Source organism: Strix aluco, chromosome 4 (genome assembly GCF_031877795.1).
Source record: "Strix aluco isolate bStrAlu1 chromosome 4, bStrAlu1.hap1, whole genome shotgun sequence".
In the NCBI taxonomy this organism is placed as follows: domain Eukaryota; kingdom Metazoa; phylum Chordata; class Aves; order Strigiformes; family Strigidae; genus Strix; species Strix aluco.
The window spans coordinates 69,875,440-69,893,540 of NC_133934.1; the positions used below are offsets into that span (position 1 = coordinate 69,875,440).

The window sequence follows — 18,101 nt, forward strand, 5'->3', positions numbered from 1 at the left end:
CCATAGTTGTGCCAGCTGCTGTTCTTCAAAAATGAATGTATGGGTAATTGATCAGACTGCAACGATGGGAGGGGTTAGCTCTCATTCCTCCTGACTAGGGTCCATGCACACGGTGGTTAAGAAATAAATAATAATCTATATAGTAGATCACCTTCCTAGCTGAGCTATATTTCAGCACTGCCATTTAGAAAGCAGCAATTTAAACTCCTGAGAAAAGCCTTGCTGGCCATTAGGTAGTGTTTCAACACTGGAGCTCAGGGTTTTCATTCTCTAGGTCAGACTACCATGTTGTGAGCTTCCTCCTAGAAAGAAAGTAAAGGAGAGCAATCACAGAAATTTTTATTAAAATGGGGCAGTCTGATCATGTAGATTTACTCTGGTTGAAGCCTCGTTTATAGCAATTTACAACGCAATGTCATGAAACACTCATGAAGCTGGTTTTACTACTGAACAAATTCCTTTCCCATACCCTTCCTCCCCTGTGACTTCTGCACAGTCCCTCACCCCTGTTTAATTTTGATACTTTTCAGGATACAACTGAAGTTATATAAAGCTGTATTTTGTTCCACACCATAAACCAGATCACTGAGATGGTACCATTATTCCTCCTCTTCCCCCAAAACAGCTGTCTCTTCAGCAATCTGGTTTAGGGTGTAGCCAAACAGCTGTGAGAGGCAAGAGGAATAAGACAGGGAATTTCTGAAACTGGCTTTGCCACTGCTGCTGGTATCCCATGGAATTATATCTTTACACTGGACATGAATTTCTAATAGCAGCTAGGGAAGTTCAGAAGCCTCTGTTGAAAAGCAAACAGAGAAAAAAAAACAAAATTAGTCACATAGAGTCTATTGATCATTGTCCAAGAGGTATTTCCTAACACACTGGAAGTAAGCTGGGGCCTGTAACTTTTTTACCCCCAATAAAGTTTTTGTATTGCAATTTAAATATACAATACATTCCTCAGAGAGCTTGTTATATCTTCTGCTTGATTACTTTTCCCTGCCTCCTTGGCTTGTATACTCATTGCTAACTCTTGCAATGCAAGGAAAAAGGTTTTGCTCTAAAAAGGTCCACTGGCTGAAGAAAGCAAACCACTTTCAGACTTAGCTCTGCAAAGGATCAATGTACCATGGTATTCTGCAGTTAACTGACCTAAATATATCATTGTTCTTGGAAATAATTGTTGACAAAGCCCAGATGCTCGTTATCACAGATGTTGTCAGAGCACATATCAACATCTAACATATGTAAGAAAAATATAAATCAACAATGGCTACAGATAAGAAGTAAATTTATCTGGCAACACTACTGTAATTATATAATGTAAATATAACAAGAGAAATACACATGGTCATACTTATTCCCCATTCTAAATTAGCTTTTTGCCCTTTACAGACATTGACCCAGAGCATGTTTCTTTTAAACATGTCCTTTTTGATCCTCTCTGTGCTGCTTAAACAAACCTTTTAACCTACTTTAACATCAACTGTCATAGTCAAGGCTGTTTACTCTACATGTGTAATTGAAACAAGACATCAGTCCATGCTTTCATGTCAGACCTCCTTTTCTCCTCCCCCCCCCTTTTTTTTTTTTTCTTTTACATTAGACAAGACCATTTTATCTTTCTTATGTAAAAAGCACCACACTGAAACACTAGGAATGATTGACCTATTAAGGGCATTTGTTAATTATACAGACACTCACTTTAGGTTTTTTTGTGGTTTTTTTTTTTTTTTTTTTAAACACACAATGATTTTCAGTTACTTAACTTGAAAATTGCCTTTAATAGAGGCAATTGCCGTTGTTACATTAACCTCTAAGTGATTATCAACAAACATTTTTCCAAAATTCTGCATCAAAATCATCACTGGATAAAAGAAATAATCTCTTCCAGAAGAACAAAAGAATACCCCAATTCAAGGAAGCAGGGCTGCCCCCCTACTAGACAGTGTCAGGCTTTTACACAAATGCTTTTCCCTCATCTCAGTGGAATGCAAATTCTTTCCTATACAGCAATACTGCCTCAGCAGAGAAGTGGAAGATTCCTTCACCCAGACTACCTTACAGTGTGGTGGTTAATACATTTTTTTTTTTTTAAGTAGAAAGTTCTAGGTCAAAGCTGCAGGACACAATCTGCTTCAAGAATCCCAACTCTCCAAGGACCTTTTGACCATTCTGGACAATTGCCAGAACCAGTATAAGTGTGTGCATCAGAATGTGTTTTCCCCCATGAGTTCAGCACATTTTCTCCCTCTACTTCAATTAGCTGTTCTCAATAAAGAGATTAAACGCAGCCTGCATCTGACTAGCTATTCCTTTGGGTAACAGTTAGACTACTTTATTTAAGAAAGATGGACACAACCACAACTTTGTTTTCTCTTCCTCTAACACCATTCTAAGAGGAGACACTGTCCCACCAGTGCATGTTTGGGTGTGCTTCAACAGCTGAGCCTCTTCAACCTGTATAAAGCTTAAGCATTAAATATATTCCAAGCTACTGAAATCTTTATGAGGCTGCAGCAACTGGAAGGATGCTCAGGCAAATAATTCTAGCGGCCTGGGAAACTCCTAAAATCAAAGTGAGGTGGCTTTTGAGCATGGGACTTCTCAGCATTTCCAGGATTGCAGTTTTAGAGTTCACATACCTGTATCCTGCACAAATCCTACTTCTGGTGTCTATCTGTTACTAAGTTTAAGCCTTCAAACTTTTCGGAGTGGAAAGGAAAGGTGATTAGCTCCAGTGAATGCAAGTAATCCTTTCGTACCACTCACTGTCATACTAAGAATCCTGTTAAGAATTGCTATTAAAGTATTTGGAGTCATGGGTATGTCCCATGTTAGATAAAGTTATAAAGCCTCTTCAGTACAAAAACTAACATTATGCACTAATTTATCCAAAACTGACAGCACAGAGTACAAACTTGCATGTAATTAAGAAACTGCAAAAATTGGAACATATCTTGTGAACCAAGCCATGTAAGTGCAATTTTATATTACAAAAAACCCCCACCAACTAAAATAAATACAGTATTAGCATTGTCATTCCTTTATCTTAAGTGCAGCAGAAATTTATTTTTATAAAAAATTAGTGCCACATTACTTACTGGGCTTGGAATAGAGTCAGGATCAAGCTTCTTCTGCTGTGGACCTGGGAGCTGTGCTGGACCCCCAGGAAAAGCACCAGGATAAGACAGTTGAGATCCTGCCATCTGAGGACCATAGTTTGCTGCAGAGTTACAAATGACAGTTCATTTAAAGTATGTAAGTTGCCTTTAACATCAACTTTTGCCATACAATTCATTCTTACTCAGCTAAATGCAACTTCTCCTTCCCTCTGTTTATAGCAAGTAAAAGAAATTGATTACTTTGGCTCATATTGTCTTCATTTTAAAGGTAAACATAAGACCAGGTATGACAACTTTGGCTCCAAAGTCTTCAGGTATATGTCAAGTAGAATAGTTAGTAGGGATTACCACAGCTACTCAAACCAGGCCACTACATTACTGAGAATCTCTCCCCTAACATCAGTGCAAACTGATCAGTTAGCTGGCTTTTTTGTTGTCAGAATAACTGTTTTACTGACCTATGTCAAGTGAAATAATTGTATTCAGTTACAATTCGTTATTGCTATAGTAAAACATTTCTGAAAGCTGCTTATGACAGACAGTACTGTAAGACAGAGAGCAACTGATACATTTAGAGTATAAGAAAAACTCCTTTCTGTAGTATGTTGTGCCTTTACCCATTACTAACCAAATAATTCTGTTCCTGATCTAAATTAACCTCATTTTTCTCGTTACAGTCTCAACAGAGTGCTAAACTTTCAAGCAAAAGCACAGCCTGCCTTGAACGTATGGACTGACAATGCGAATCTTTCCATTCTACAAAGAGAGGATTAGACTTTTTGTTTTTCCAAGTCAGAAGATCAACCATGAATAGCTGCAGTTCCACCAGTGATTCTCCACGCATGTTTTGTTTTCAATTACATAATAAGCATCTTCCCTCACCTTGCTGAGGATGATATCCAGGTCCAGGAGGCTGCCCTGGAAGCTGCTGCAAGTTAGGATTTGGGGGGACAGGTCCAGGGATCCCATCTTGTCTGGCCATAGGAGGCAATGATGGTTGAGCACAAAGACCATTAACATTATTTGCAGGTGGAGGACCCTGTGATCCAGGTGGTAACGCCATTTGCTGCTGGGTTGGTGGCAGCAGTTGTGGACCCTGAAGAGATGCTGGATGCCCAGAAGACATGCAAGAGCTCGGAGCAGTGCCAGGACCTGAGCAAGAAACTACATCAGCCGAGTCAAAAACAATAACCTACTAACTCTGTGTGGAAGGTGTTCTTTTTTTGCTCAATACACTTACAACATATAGACAATATTGTATCCCATACTGACAATGCTGCATTATGGGGATTCTGAATGTCTGTTCACATAACAAATCTGACCTCATAGTTTAAGTTTGAACTGATTCAGACATTTATTTCTTTTGGCTCTACTTTCAATAAAACCCCGCAGCTGGGCTGGATGGGGAAAGAAAGAAGGAAGCCAGCCTTTGACAATTCTTGATTAGAATACACAAAAATCACTATTTGCTTTTCAAATAATATTTGATTTCATAATGTGAAACAACATTCTTTTTGCTTAATAATAAATTTCTCTTAAGTGGCATGTTTTTGTTAATCTGCTATTTGCATTTCACCACGACAGGTTTGATGGGAGATAAATCCACTCATTTCATCTGGTTTACAACCATCTTCTGATTTTGATTCTAAAAGATGAAACATGTGGGAATTATTTTGTACACAGTGATGAGGAATAGTTTGCTGTTTATAAGATCCAGATTCCAATTAGAATTAAGAGCATACTGGAAACAGGGTGTTTTTTTTAGACTTACAATCTGTAGATACTTATTACTTTACAAAACCTAGATTTTTTAGTAAAATTTCTCTCCAAAGACCTACAGAAAAATAATTTTCAGGAAAGCTAAAAAAATAATGAAAATTAGGTTTGGAGAAAAAGGACCAATGTGCTAATACACAAGTATTGAAATGCATCTTCTGCCAGACTAAAAAAAAAATTTCACATGCAAAACACAAGCCCAGGTTCTCAGCTGGTACAAACAAACATCACTCCAGTAGCTTTACAAGCTGTGAATTTCAGCACTCTGTCAAGTTGCACCAACTTAGAGTTACAGTTAAGGAAAAATCAGAAGAACAAAACCCAACACAGAGGCAGAATCGTAAAGAATCTATGTCTTCAGTGGTCTGAAGGGTATCTCAAACTTCCAGTGATATGACATGATATGCAAGATCATTATATTTTACATAATTATTGCTGAAAGTCATATAATGAATGCAGGAATAAAAAAAATATTTTGTTTTCAATAATAAGTTCCTATATATGAAGTGCTCTAGAGGTGCTTGGGCCACACTTCATCCTGGATAAAAAGGTCTGTTAATTGTGCACTTGCAGCTCAGTACATCAAGGTTGAATTTGAGTCTAAATTAATTTTTCTAAGGTGGAGGTGGTGTAAGTTTTCACAAGCAGTTGTACAAACAGAGGGTCAGACCCATGGTAGTTATGCAGGTTTCATTCAAGTCAAATCAGCAACTCGTAAAGCCAGGGTACAAACAGTGATATAGTATCAGCGCAGCCTGAACTGAAAAGTTCACCTTTACACATATCTTACAAAGATATGAACTACCGAAGTGATCCTTATTTAAAAAATTCATCCCCCTAAACACACTGGCCTCAGCAAAACAAGAGGCTAACTAAATTCCAGTCCTTTTAAATGAAATGGTAAATTTCACCAGGAAGTAGTCAGGAAAAGCAGATACAACCAAACAGAAAATTAGTGGTGGAAACTAATTTACATGGAAGAATCACATGATCACAACTTCACCTCATGGTTTAGGTTTGAGATGTTTGAACCTGAAAATAAATGCAAACCAATTTAGATGAAAAACTAAACTGTAAGATTTGGACAAAAAAGAATCAGATAACTTCAAAACAGAGAGAAACTCTAAAAAGCTGAGAAAAATGAAATCCTGTCTCCATATTATTGCTCATGCATTGGCTGTTACTGACAGGGTCGCCAAGTAATTTGGGAAATGACTGATATATGACTTTTATGGAAGGTTCATCAAACATCAGTTCAGCATCAACCCAAGAATATTGATTTAAGGAATAGGATGAGATTAAAAAAAAAAATCTAAGAACTTGAGCAAATGATAGTGATCAAAGATTTAATTTTCTGTTTATATAGAATAAGTTCAATAAGTTGTTCAATAAGTTCAATAAATTCTATAAGTTTCTAAAGTCTTAATAGCTTTAACCAAGAAAAAGTCAATCAGATGAGACAAAACTGATTACCATAGCTATTTATCTGCATGCTGTTGAGCTGGTTAGCAAGTTGTGTTGTAGATGAAGTGGATGCAGTATTTGGGTAGGCTGGTTGTGACTGATGACTGTAGGGAGGATAGGAAGATCCTGTATTGCTTGGAGGTGGAGGGCCTTGAAACCTAAAGGAAGAATTAGTGCAGTTACGCAAAAAATTACATCAACCAATCGTAATTCTAGAAGATCTCATACCTTCTCAAGGGTGGTGCTGAAAGAATTAATTAGGACAGCCAAACTCTTAGAAGAGTTTGCTCACATTCTGCTCAGAAAATGTTTATTTGTATTAAAATAGTCATGAAGCACAAAGACTGCACACTGGTTTAAAAATAAAAAAGACAGTATATGTTTGTTTGCATACTTGTTAGAAATAAAGAAGAGTGAGTATGCCATGGCAAAGAGAGTGGTGATAATGAGAAACACAAGCTTCTGAACATATTGCATCACTCCATTCCCTTTCCATGCTTATAAAGGAAGATTCCCTACCAGGGATGCGTGAAGAAGATTAGGAGGAAAATCTGTGAAGAGAAGAAAATGAAGTGAGAAATTGTTAAGGAGTTCCCTGTAGTAGAGGAAAAAAGAAGATGCAGGTAGGGAAAAACTGCTTCATGATTATCAGATATGGAAAAACATAAATGCATGAAAAAGAACTACAGAAAAGAAAGAGGTAACACACATGTGGCTTATAAAGATACTATCTACCAGACTATCTCACTCTGGAAATATAAGATCTCCCAGAGGAGATATACACTGATTTTCCTATGACCACTCCTAAAACTGAGAAGGGGCCTAGCTATTTCAAGAGAAGTGGAATTCAATTTCCTTGAAATTTTGATGTGGAAATTTCCTGGCCTAGAATAGCAGGTCTTAGCAATTTGGGAATAAAACATGACCAGGTGAAAAACAGTAGATGTGTAGCTCTCAGGGCAATGACTGGAAGCTAGGAAAGAGAATCAGTATTTTGCTGGGTTGGTCATGTCAACTTGACTCTGCTCACCTTGTTTTTTCAACTTCAGGACAACAACCACTTCTCCCTACACATTAGTACACTGTCTTTTACAACTGATCATCAGTCTCTTTGGGTCCTCCTTTAGTGATAACACACAGCCAACAAACAGCCTTCCCTATTTTGATGCCTAATAAAACATATACATGGCTTTATTTGAACGCAAATAACTATACAACAACTAAAAAGTGCAGATTAAGACTTTATTAAAGGATGTCAAGTTCACTAAAACTATATGTACACAAACTAAGTTCACCACTCCTGGGAGGTGAGCAAAATAATTAACATTTGACAGAATTAAATAAAAGAGCTAAGCATATTTAGCCACTTATAACTACCTGTTATATAACCACTATGTAATAAAGCTTGGCTATCCCCTCGTACTATCATTTTTCCAACATTTCTTTTTTGGCTTTCACCTGTCCCTATTTGTTCCCTTCCCCACTCCTGTCTCCTTCACTTCTTCCTGTGAGCTCTGGAGGCAGGACAACAGCACTTCAGATTGACTATGAAGATTTTATCTCAAACCTAAGCAAAAGAGTAGCAGTCATTCATCTGAGAGAGTATAACAAAACTACAGTATAAAATATCTTTAAAGTACCCTACGGAGCCTCAGCTGTGCTCCCACAACAATGAAGCAAAGACATCCTAGCAAGGCAGGGGGGTGGGAGGCATAGAGACATGCACCAGTTTCTAGTCAAAACTCACTGGCAAATGTTCATTTTTAAATAACAACTTCTTGGTACCTCATGACAAAGGAGAATTAAGACATCAGCAAGTGAAGAAAAAAAAAGCAACTACTTTACCAAACAGCAATTATCATAGAACGGTTTGGGTGGGAAGGGACTTTAAAGATCATCTAGTTCCAACCCCCCCGCCACAGGCAGGGACACCTTCCACTAGACCAGGTTGCTCAAAGCCCCGTCCAACCTGGCCTGGAACACTGCCAGGGAGGGGGCAGCCACAGCTTCTCTGGGAAACCTGTGCCAGTGTCTCACCACCCTCACAGGAAAGAATTTCTTCCTTGTATCTAATCTAAATCTACCCTCTTTCAGTTTAAAACCGTTACCCCTCATCCTATCTCTACACCCCCTAATACAGAGTCCCTTCCCAGCTTTCCTTACTGTTGCTTTGAAGCAATGGATCTAAGATCAAGAAGAAAGAATAATTAAAAATAAAACAGACAATGCATGATAAAGACCTGACTTGCTGTAAAATGGAATTTAATGAGATTACAGATCACACTGTATGATCTGGCAATTTAACACAGGGAATCAAACTAGAAGATCCAGTTCAGAACTGGAATAAGTGAGAACTGCTGAAGATAAAAGGGATGCCATACTAAAATGTCAGCAAAGCAGCCAAAGAGAGATAACAGAGGTCAAATAGCTTAGATCTCATGTATTAATTCTTGAAAGTCACCTATGTGGCTGTTGCCCTGGTGTACTGGGCCCATTCTGGAAGTTGGTCTGGCTGAATTGATGTGTACCAGGTGGTGGAGGCCCAACAGGTGTTGATGATCCAAAAGGCACAGTTGATTTTGACACACCTGCAAAAGAAGAAGTACTTTTATGTAAAAACTCTGTAAGAAAGCACTAGATTGCAAAGATATATGAGTGTATGGCCCTGCTCTAGAAATAAAAATACCAGCTCTAGGCGACCCTGCTTGAGCAGAGGGGTTGGACCAGACACCCTCCAGAGGTCCCTTCCAATCTCAGCTATTCTGTGATTCCATAAAAAAGGACAGATTTCTGGTCAGCTATAGAAGCAGATATGAAAAAAGAACAGATAGTAAAAAGGAAGCAAATAGTAGCTGGTAACTTTCCAGCAAAAGAACCTAAGAGGGACACTAATAAAGAAGCAAGAATGAACAAACAGACCTGGCAATTCAATTTGGGATACTGATAATTCCCTGTCACCCAGTTATCTTTACAGGTAGAAGCAAGAGGTCCCTTTGATTTTGGAGATCACAGCCAGAAGGAAAACTTGGAACAACTTTCTTTTTTTTTTTTTTTTTTAAAAAAAAAAGCCTCCATTTGTAGAACCTGTAAACCTATGCTAAAAATGGTTCTTCATTCAGATCTAGCACAGTGACTGTGGAAAGACTATAATTTATATAAACAGCAGTACTGAATAAACAGCTTTTCAACTTGTATTTCTTGAATTATTTTCCTTTAAACTACTCTAACAGTGAAAATGTTTGATACCAAAACTGGTATTTTTGCCACGTATTCTTATAAGCCATTTACCAGAAATAGTTCTATCTTTTGACTATATTCATCATTGGATTAAGGTAACACAATTCCTGCTATCTTTCATAAGAAGTTTTAGAGAAACTGGGCAAAACTTCTTTTTCCTGTTTTCATGATGACACAAAAATCAAGGACAACACAGAGTATTTAAAAAAACTCAATATACTTGGATACTTAGTTCTGTCATTACCCTGCTTCACCATGTCAAATACTAAATTTAATGTGACTTATCATAATCTGAACATTATTAAAAATTTTGACAGAAACATTTTTTTTAGATGCCTTACAGAATATTTCAGACATCTTTATTTTAACTAATTTTCCCCTGTAACATCAGGCAAAATACTGAGATGGTCCCTCTTCCTGCCTCCCTGTCTGGGCTATGTATATGTGTACACTTACAGAGGGAAGAGGAAACCTTACTCTTTGGATATTTTCCACCACCCCAATTCACTAGTCTTGCATGCCCACTTCGACTTTACTGAAATTAGACCAGCATAACATACAGCAAAATGGACTTAAATTCTGTGTTCTCAAATGATTTTTTTTTTAAGCTTCAGCCACCATGTACTCGTATATTACACTTCTTGAAAGATCTGAAGCCACATATCAGTAAGTTAAAATTAATGAAAAGCAGAGACAGACAGCCATGTTTGTCAATTACATTATCTGTAGCACGACTATGCCAGTAGAAATAAAGCAAATATCCCCTTTGCCTGTAATTTGCTTGTACCCAAGGTGCCCTTCCTCATAGAAATTGTCTCCTGAGTGGTTAGAAAGCAGATGGGCTCTACTTACCATGCACTATCCAAATACATCACCCAGTAAGCAAGCTTAGTAGAACACCAGCTCATATTTATAGGCAAGTTTATGCTCAAGAATTCAGTAGGATGAAGGTCCTATTGTGAAGAATAAAACCCGCTTCTGAGAGCTTGCTTGCTACTAACACATGTGAGTTGAGAAACATTTCTCTATTCCCAAAAATGATCCCTTCTGTGTTTGTCCGTATTAGGTATTACTCATAATGTGGCATTAAGCACTGGTGCTTATTGCTTCCTGGACGATGGAATTCACACACAGAGGTCAGATACCCACTACCACACATATTACATCAACGTCTGAGCATCAACAATAACACAGACAAAGCTAGTGCAGGACCCTGTTGCAGCAACAGTGCAAAACTGAGCATTTTGTGCTGACTCAAATAAGAAAAAGAGATGCAAAATGCCTTCACAGAAAAGTAGACTCCGAAAACACATTTAAAGCCGAATTCATACCTGGCTGAGGTGCTGAGTATGAGGAGTTAGGGTCCCCATAATGCCCATAATGAAGTGAAGAATTAGATGGTCCAAAACCTGCAGAAAATCCTCCTATTCCTGGCTGGGACTGGGAATATGGAGGAGCTGCAACATAACCTTGTTGACTCATGATGGCAATATTCTCATTCCAAGTATCAGGTCCTCTTTAAGAATCTGCAAAAGAGAAAGTCACACCTGCTACTACTCTTCACTCTTTATCCATTTTAAAAGGCTGTGAACTATGTTTCCAAAAAAGACAAAAGACACATTTGAGGGCAAAAAAGGACCTGGAAGTCAGGGGAAAATAGTGGTTTTGCTTGCTTGTTTGGCTGGTTAGTTTTCTCAGCACTACTACACACTTCATGAATTTAAACAAATCACTGAATTTATCTGAATGGGATTTACCTCTCTCAGGCACATGGAGAGAAAAACTGAAAGTAATGGATGTGCAGGTGGAAGAAAAACTCAAAAGGAAATTCTCAAACTGTTCTCTTTACTGGTAAAACCTAGACTTCGACTACACCCAAAAAATACACTGTGAGTCCCGCTTCCCAAATACCAGATATCCCAGTGAACACGCTGAAAAATCAGGAAAGGCAGAGAGACCAGAGCATGAAACTCCTCTAGCAAATCCTTCTCCTGTCCTAGCAAACCTCTTTTTAGAGAAGGTATGGAACATGGCATCAGCTTTCCATCAAACCACCTACATCAGCCCCATTCCAAGCAAGTAAGGGAAGATTCCTTGATTCTGGTGCTGGTGAAACAGAGAATAAAGTACAGGATAGAGAGAGATCCTGTTTCCAGCTGTCTTTTGCATTAGTGGCCCAGGCCTGAGCAGCCTTTTTACTATGGCACTCCACAGTGTGACGAAATTGAGCACAAGGTATTCCACAAATGAGAAGCTGTTTTCTGAGGGTAGCATGGCCTCAACAGTACCATATGTTGTCCTTGCTATTACCAGGCATCTTTCCCCTAAGCTTTCACATCTTGATTCTGTTGTTGTTAAAGAAAGAAAAAACAAAAAAACCCCAAAACCAGAATTTGATTAAAAGCAATTCAGAAAAAGTCTTCTAATGATGAGAGCATTCACAAGCCATGTAATTTCTTTCTTGAAGTCAGATTTTGTTAAGCAGAATAAAAGAAACTTTTAGGAAACTTTCAGGAAAGAGTAACCTGATAATTGCAATCATTTTTAGAACTAGAAAATCTGCAGTATTCTGCATTACTAAACCAGATGATTGTATTTCATAAGACTAGTTGTCAGATATAATGCCCTCGCCACCAAGGGATTTGAAAAGCTATTGAAGTTGTACACTTTGCAGCCTTGATAGCTAGCTTTCTCTTTTCCATGTAAGAGACAATTTTTTGACTTCATATTGAATTTAACAAAACCAATATTTCACTCAGTTTCCTGGTGCCCAAATTAAGACTGTTTTGAGAAATGCTGAGGATCCAAAACCTGAATGAGCACTTACTCCTATAGAGTCCCAAGTACACAGGTCGGGCATCTCCAAAGAACTAAAGATACGTGATATAAACTAGCTTTTTAGATGTTAAATGTTCCTTTGAAATAGCTTTCCCAACCACCTATACTTCACATTCTTAGGCTTGAGCCATGTAGTCATCTTTGAGTATGCAAACTGCATGAAAGTACATCAGGAACTGAGCTCCAGAAACACACACAAAGGCACCTCAAAATTACACGCAGCTCCAAGCACACAACAGACAAATTCATGCTGCCCTGGCACATGTCAGTAGAGAAAAACTATCTCTATCAGAAAACCCATCTCTAGGCTTCACACATTAAACCTACATTTCTGAAAAAAACCCCAAATGCAACAGCTTTATTAATCTTCCACATCAGGCTAGAAATCACTTTGAGCTAAGTACAGGGCCTAGCCCTCCTCATACATCGCCCCTGCAACCCTCTAAACCACGCTCCTCAATGTAGCATAAGATTTCTCAGTTGCAGTATTAAACTGCCTCAGATAGCTAATCTCAGGGAGTTGTCTTCTATTTCTTAGTTAACAAGGTAAACACAGAGAGAAGAATAAATGTTTAAACAGAGGCTTCATGCTGCCAGCTGTACATTCTCCCTCCCCTGCCCCCATCAGAAAAGACGTGGCAGTGTGAGCTTCAGTTGCTTCAAAAGACAGTAAGTCAGCACTCTATTACCTACACACTGGCACAGACACAGATTTATTTTATATCTATATAAGGGAGGAGATTTTCACTTTGAGGCAGCTGCAACAGCTAACACCTTTAGCTGCGACAGCATCCAGGGGAAACAACTTCCTCCACAGCTTACTCACACACAAAAAAAATCTTGCCACGTCAAACTTCCCACAGACAGTATAAACACAGAGAGGTAGTGCTGAAGAGAGACAGGAACTCAAACCACAAGAAAATAATATAAGTTTATTGAACCCAGTTCCAAATTCTATTTAACACTGAGTATATTCAATCCCTTCTCAAGATATGTATATATACCAACACATGATGAAAACAGTTTGGCGACATCACCCAAAATTTCAATAGAAACTCTAAGGTTTTAGAGATCAGGTTCTAACAAGAGACATACAGAATCACTCCGGCAGTTGCATGAGAAAGATCAGAGGATTTGCTAAACCCAGATCTTTTCCTGGGTTTGTTTACTACAAGTGTCACTACACAGACGGATATAAAAACTTTTTTCTCCTGGTCTCTCTTAACACCAGTTTACCTTACACCCCATAACCTGAGGAACAGTCCTAACACGAGCACTTCTCCATGATTTCAATTACTGCTATTACTCAATAGGTTGTCACCCTTTTTTTTTTTTTTCCAGAGGATCACTGTACCTATGCAATGCTCTACTGCACTGATTATCTCTGTGAAGATGTAGAACTCCGCTATGTGCAATCAGAAGTAGGACAACAGAATCAAAAGCAGAGGATCACATTCTTGGCTAACTGAAGGAGAACTATTAACTTTATATTTCTTCACAGACACTGTGCTTGGTAATGTATCAGCTAGGAAGAGGTGCTGTCCCTCCCCAAGGCATACTGCAATCTCCATCTGGCAAATAATCTTTGGGGTGTGTGCCTGTATCTACACACACGCACACAGAATGGAATATAGCTACACACATCACATTTGGTATGGTTTTTTAATAGCACATTTTGGAATAAGCTACGGGAGCATAAGCTTAAATTAACGTCAATTCAATGCAAAACCTTCAAACAGTTAACATTTCTACCCCCGTTAACTAAGAATTTTAAGTCAGTACAGCATGACAACAGGTCTGGGACCACCCCGCTCGGCGCGGGACACGCCGGTCCCCCGGCCCGGCGCGCAGGGGGCTCCCCGCGCAGGCAGGGGCCAGCCCCCCCCCCTCCTGCCGCCGCGGGTCGCCCGGAGCCCCGGCGCTTCCCCCCCGCCCCTCCGGCTGCCTCCGCCACGACCCCCGGCGGCAGCGCCCCAGCCCCCCGCGCTGCCCCCTCAGGCTGCGGCACCGGCCCGCGAGAGCCCGGGGGGCCGTTAGGGCCGTTACCTGGGGGCCGCGCGCGCCTCCGCTCGGGGACACTCACGCCTCACCCGAGTGCCACGTCTGAGCCTGCCCGCGCGACACCGCCCGCCCCGTCCCCCCCCGGCCGGCCGCGAGCGCGCCCCGCCCCGCCCCGCCGGCGGCGCCTGCGCACTGCGGGCAGTGAGGCCGTGCCCGCCTCGGGGCCGGCGGCGGCTGGGAGGGGCCGGCGGGGGCGGCCCGGGGCCAGCATCGGCGGCGAGAGGCGGTCCGCGGCCCCGCAGGAAAGCCACCGCCGTGCAGCCGCCGCCATGGCAACGTGAGGCGACCGGGAAGAGCCGCGTTGCCGCTGTGGCCGGGCCGGGAAGGGGTGTTCGGCACGGGAAAGGGCTGGCAGCAGCGACTGCGCGGCTGAAGAGGCGTCCCAGAGAGAAAGAGACGGAGCAGCTGGATTACATCGTCGAGAAACCGATACGCACAGGATATGCAGCTTATAACATCATCAGTCCATTTCTTCTTCTATATTAGGGGTCAAATTCCTCTGTAAGCATAGAAATGTCCTAAACACATAGGATACTTTTTCTCACATGTGCTTTAAAAACACAGTTTTATCCGTGGCTATGTATATATGTAAAATTATGCCACTTGAATATCTAGAGTGAAATATGATACAGGTACTTTACCTGTTTGCATACGCTGGCTTTAGTTACTGTTCAAGTACATTTAAAAATACTACTGTGGTTACAGGATAGTGTCAATGTTTTTCTAATTAACAAAGTAGAAACATGGGAGTAACATGAGAAAAGATGTGTTGGTAGAGGATTAGCAACAAGAAAAAAGTCATCACTCAGAGACAGCTCCATAACTCATCTGCATCTGGAATTCAGGCTTCATAGGCTTTCATATCCTTTGAGTATTTCTTCTCCGACCTTAATAAAGCAGTGAACAGTTTTACATGATGCTAAATCTCAGTAATGGCTACCTCAGGCAAGATTGTCAAAAGCATTCATCATTATACAAAATAAATCTGAAAAAAAAATCCCAGTGCCTTTGAAACAGATGTCAAAATGAAGGAACACAGGGGCATCCTTTACATGAAAGACTCACAAGAAGCCTCATCAAGCAATGCAAACTGGGCAAGAACAAGCCTTGACTTGTGTTCATTCTTAATGCTATCCAGAGCTGGATTCACCACCAAATAACAGAAGCTGGTTTTCTACCTGTTATCGGAACCAATACTGTTGGGTATGTCAGTGAAAATCTAAAACCCTTCAAATCTCTCACAACTGTCTAATCAGAATGGAAAATTTAGACCATGAGGTGACAAGCATCAGTTAAATTGCATGTGGTTTTGGCTGCAGAGTATCAGTGACTCTTTCATAAGCAGGATGCAAAACAATGCCTTTCATCACTGCCGTGCTGTAGTTTCACCCGTTGTCCCTATCTCTTTTGCTGGTTTTATGGACACATACAATTACCGTCAGTTATGCAAAATTCTTTTGAAATACCATGCCGCTGAGGAAAATAACGGCTTTAAGTTTGGACATTCCCTATTTTGTTGTGGAGACAGGCGGGTCACTGTCCCACCAGTCGTGTTGTGTCTAGCTCATGGCTATTAACAGTAAGCAGCTGTGGATAATTCAGCACTGAAGAACCGTGCACTTACTTGGCCACTGAATACTTACTATCAGATTTCTCCTGCCTGAAATCAGCTCTAGTGAAACTGAAAGATGAGATCAGCAGAAGATAGCAAGGAGAAGCTCTGGCATTGTCAGTTCTTCCCCTGTTTCAGGCCCGCTCTGGGAATGGTTCAGGATGCCCCTTTTTGAGGATGCAGCTTTGCTTCCGTTGTCCTTTAGCCTGGAACACTTGAGACAAAAGGCACCCAGCATGTCACTGTCCAGATGTTTTCAAGCTGCAAGTAGCATATATCTACAGTTTCCACCTATAACATTAAAAGTAATATAAAGTTTTCAGTTTCAGAAATGTGGAAACATCATTAAAGATTTAAGTGCATTCCTGGTCTGGAAAGTAATTTCATAAAAATGAGAATGCAGGATTGCTATGAAGGATTGTCACTTCATTTTAATTAACTCATTTTAATTAAACTGTATCAGAAAATCTGAGAATCGGACTGGTTTCTCCTCTATCATTATCAAAAATGAAGATTTTGTAGGTTAAAATAAATAGAAGAATTTGTCTACATCTACATGCTTTTTCATCTATATTAAAAAATAGCAAATCCCCTGCCTCTAAAATTTCACTTTTAAAGTTCTGACTGGAATTTTTTTCTATTCTGAAACAAAAAAAACCACATAGCCATCCATCAGCTTGGGAGATTATTGGATACAAAACCAATACAGGCTCTGTCGAAGGCTAACTCAAGTCTTTCAGAGACCAATATTAATTTTTTTTTTTTTAATTAATCACTTGGGATTGATCTGTTCCCTGAAGTTACTACTGGAGCTCTATAAAAGCCCCTCAGGGACAAACTGTGCAGGACTCCATGTCTCTATCTCGTAGCACATTGCATTAAGTCGATGTGTGGTTCCGGGAAACCTAAATCCTAACCTAACCTTTTCATTTAGAGGATGTCCTTAAAATACAACCTTAGCACAAGCTGCCAGGGAGAATCAGAACAACACTGTGATGCATTTGAGCTACGGGCACGTATTTCTCACGATGATAGTTACAGTACAGCTTTTTAGCAGTTAACATTGATTGTGTTAACACTTAGCTGTGACAAGAGAAGTATCTGCAGTTCAGTGCGATATGATTTTTTAAAAAATCACAATACATTCTAAACCATTCTCTAGGGTAGGATGTGGAAAACATTAGGTATGTTCTTTAAAGAAAAGTCTATTTCATCACAAGGAATAGTTCATAAAACCCCAAAGATTCTACAGTTTAAAAGGCTATTTTTGTTGAAACTGTTTTTCTGCTTTTAATTTCATTTGTATGTCCTGCAGACAAAGCAACAGGTTTGCTTCTGAACAACATCAGAAGAGTCCTAAAAGCTGTTTACATAAAAAGATTACTTTCTTTTTGTCTTGTTTACATATAATCACTAAAATCTTCTTTAATGTTTTGTCTACTGTATAGTTAAGATCTATGGAAAACAGTTTATGGCTTAGTGTAAAGCACTTTACAAGCAAAATGGAAATTAATATTTACAAAGGTTGTATTTGTTTAAAATGAAAGCAAAGACTTTGGTAAAAAAGAAGCAATCAAATCTTGAAGGGATTATGTTTTTCTGAAAAATAACCCCATACAGTGTGACCATGAGGTCAGATTAAAAAAATGCCACATGAAGAAAAAGGAAAGATGTAGTATTTCAGGAAACTGACAACTACTGTAAGAAGAAATACATCAGTGTTGTGACTCAGTTACATTACTAATATAAAAAACTAAGCACAATAGAAACATAAATAAGGGCACAACAGAAGTGAATACTGATCTTTTGATTAAAGAATCTCAATGACAATTAGAAAATGTTATTGGAGTACACTCTTTAAACACCACCCTATATAAAATGAAAACACAGAGAACAAAGGATTTTCAGAATATTAGACTCATGTAGCTGCTGTTATTCAGGGAAAATAATACAGTAATGTTAAAATCCTGGGCATACATTCATTGCTA

At 39.5% G+C, this 18,101-nt stretch overlaps 1 protein-coding gene across 3 annotated transcripts in view; it reads right to left on the reverse strand.

Moving 5' to 3' along the window:
- SEC24D (SEC24 homolog D, COPII coat complex component) overlaps positions 1 to 16,274 on the reverse strand; it is a 58,125-nt gene extending 41,851 nt beyond the window's left edge. Inside the window, exons 1-6 of one of the 3 annotated variants that reach the window (XM_074823555.1) lie at positions 16,145 to 16,274; positions 10,934 to 11,128; positions 8,827 to 8,953; positions 6,375 to 6,523; positions 4,008 to 4,289; positions 3,105 to 3,226 (exon numbers count right to left, since the gene is read on the reverse strand). In XM_074823555.1, the coding sequence (XP_074679656.1) occupies positions 3,105 to 3,226; positions 4,008 to 4,289; positions 6,375 to 6,523; positions 8,827 to 8,953; positions 10,934 to 11,084 (831 nt within the window). In that variant the 5' untranslated portion in view covers positions 11,085 to 11,128; positions 16,145 to 16,274. Of the gene's footprint in view, positions 1 to 3,104; positions 3,227 to 4,007; positions 4,290 to 6,374; positions 6,524 to 8,826; positions 8,954 to 10,933; positions 11,129 to 14,486; positions 14,561 to 16,144 lie in introns of those variants that run through there. The other 2 variants (XM_074823556.1, XM_074823554.1) reach the window with 2 other exon arrangements.
- Positions 16,275 to 18,101: the final 1,827 nt, after the last annotated feature.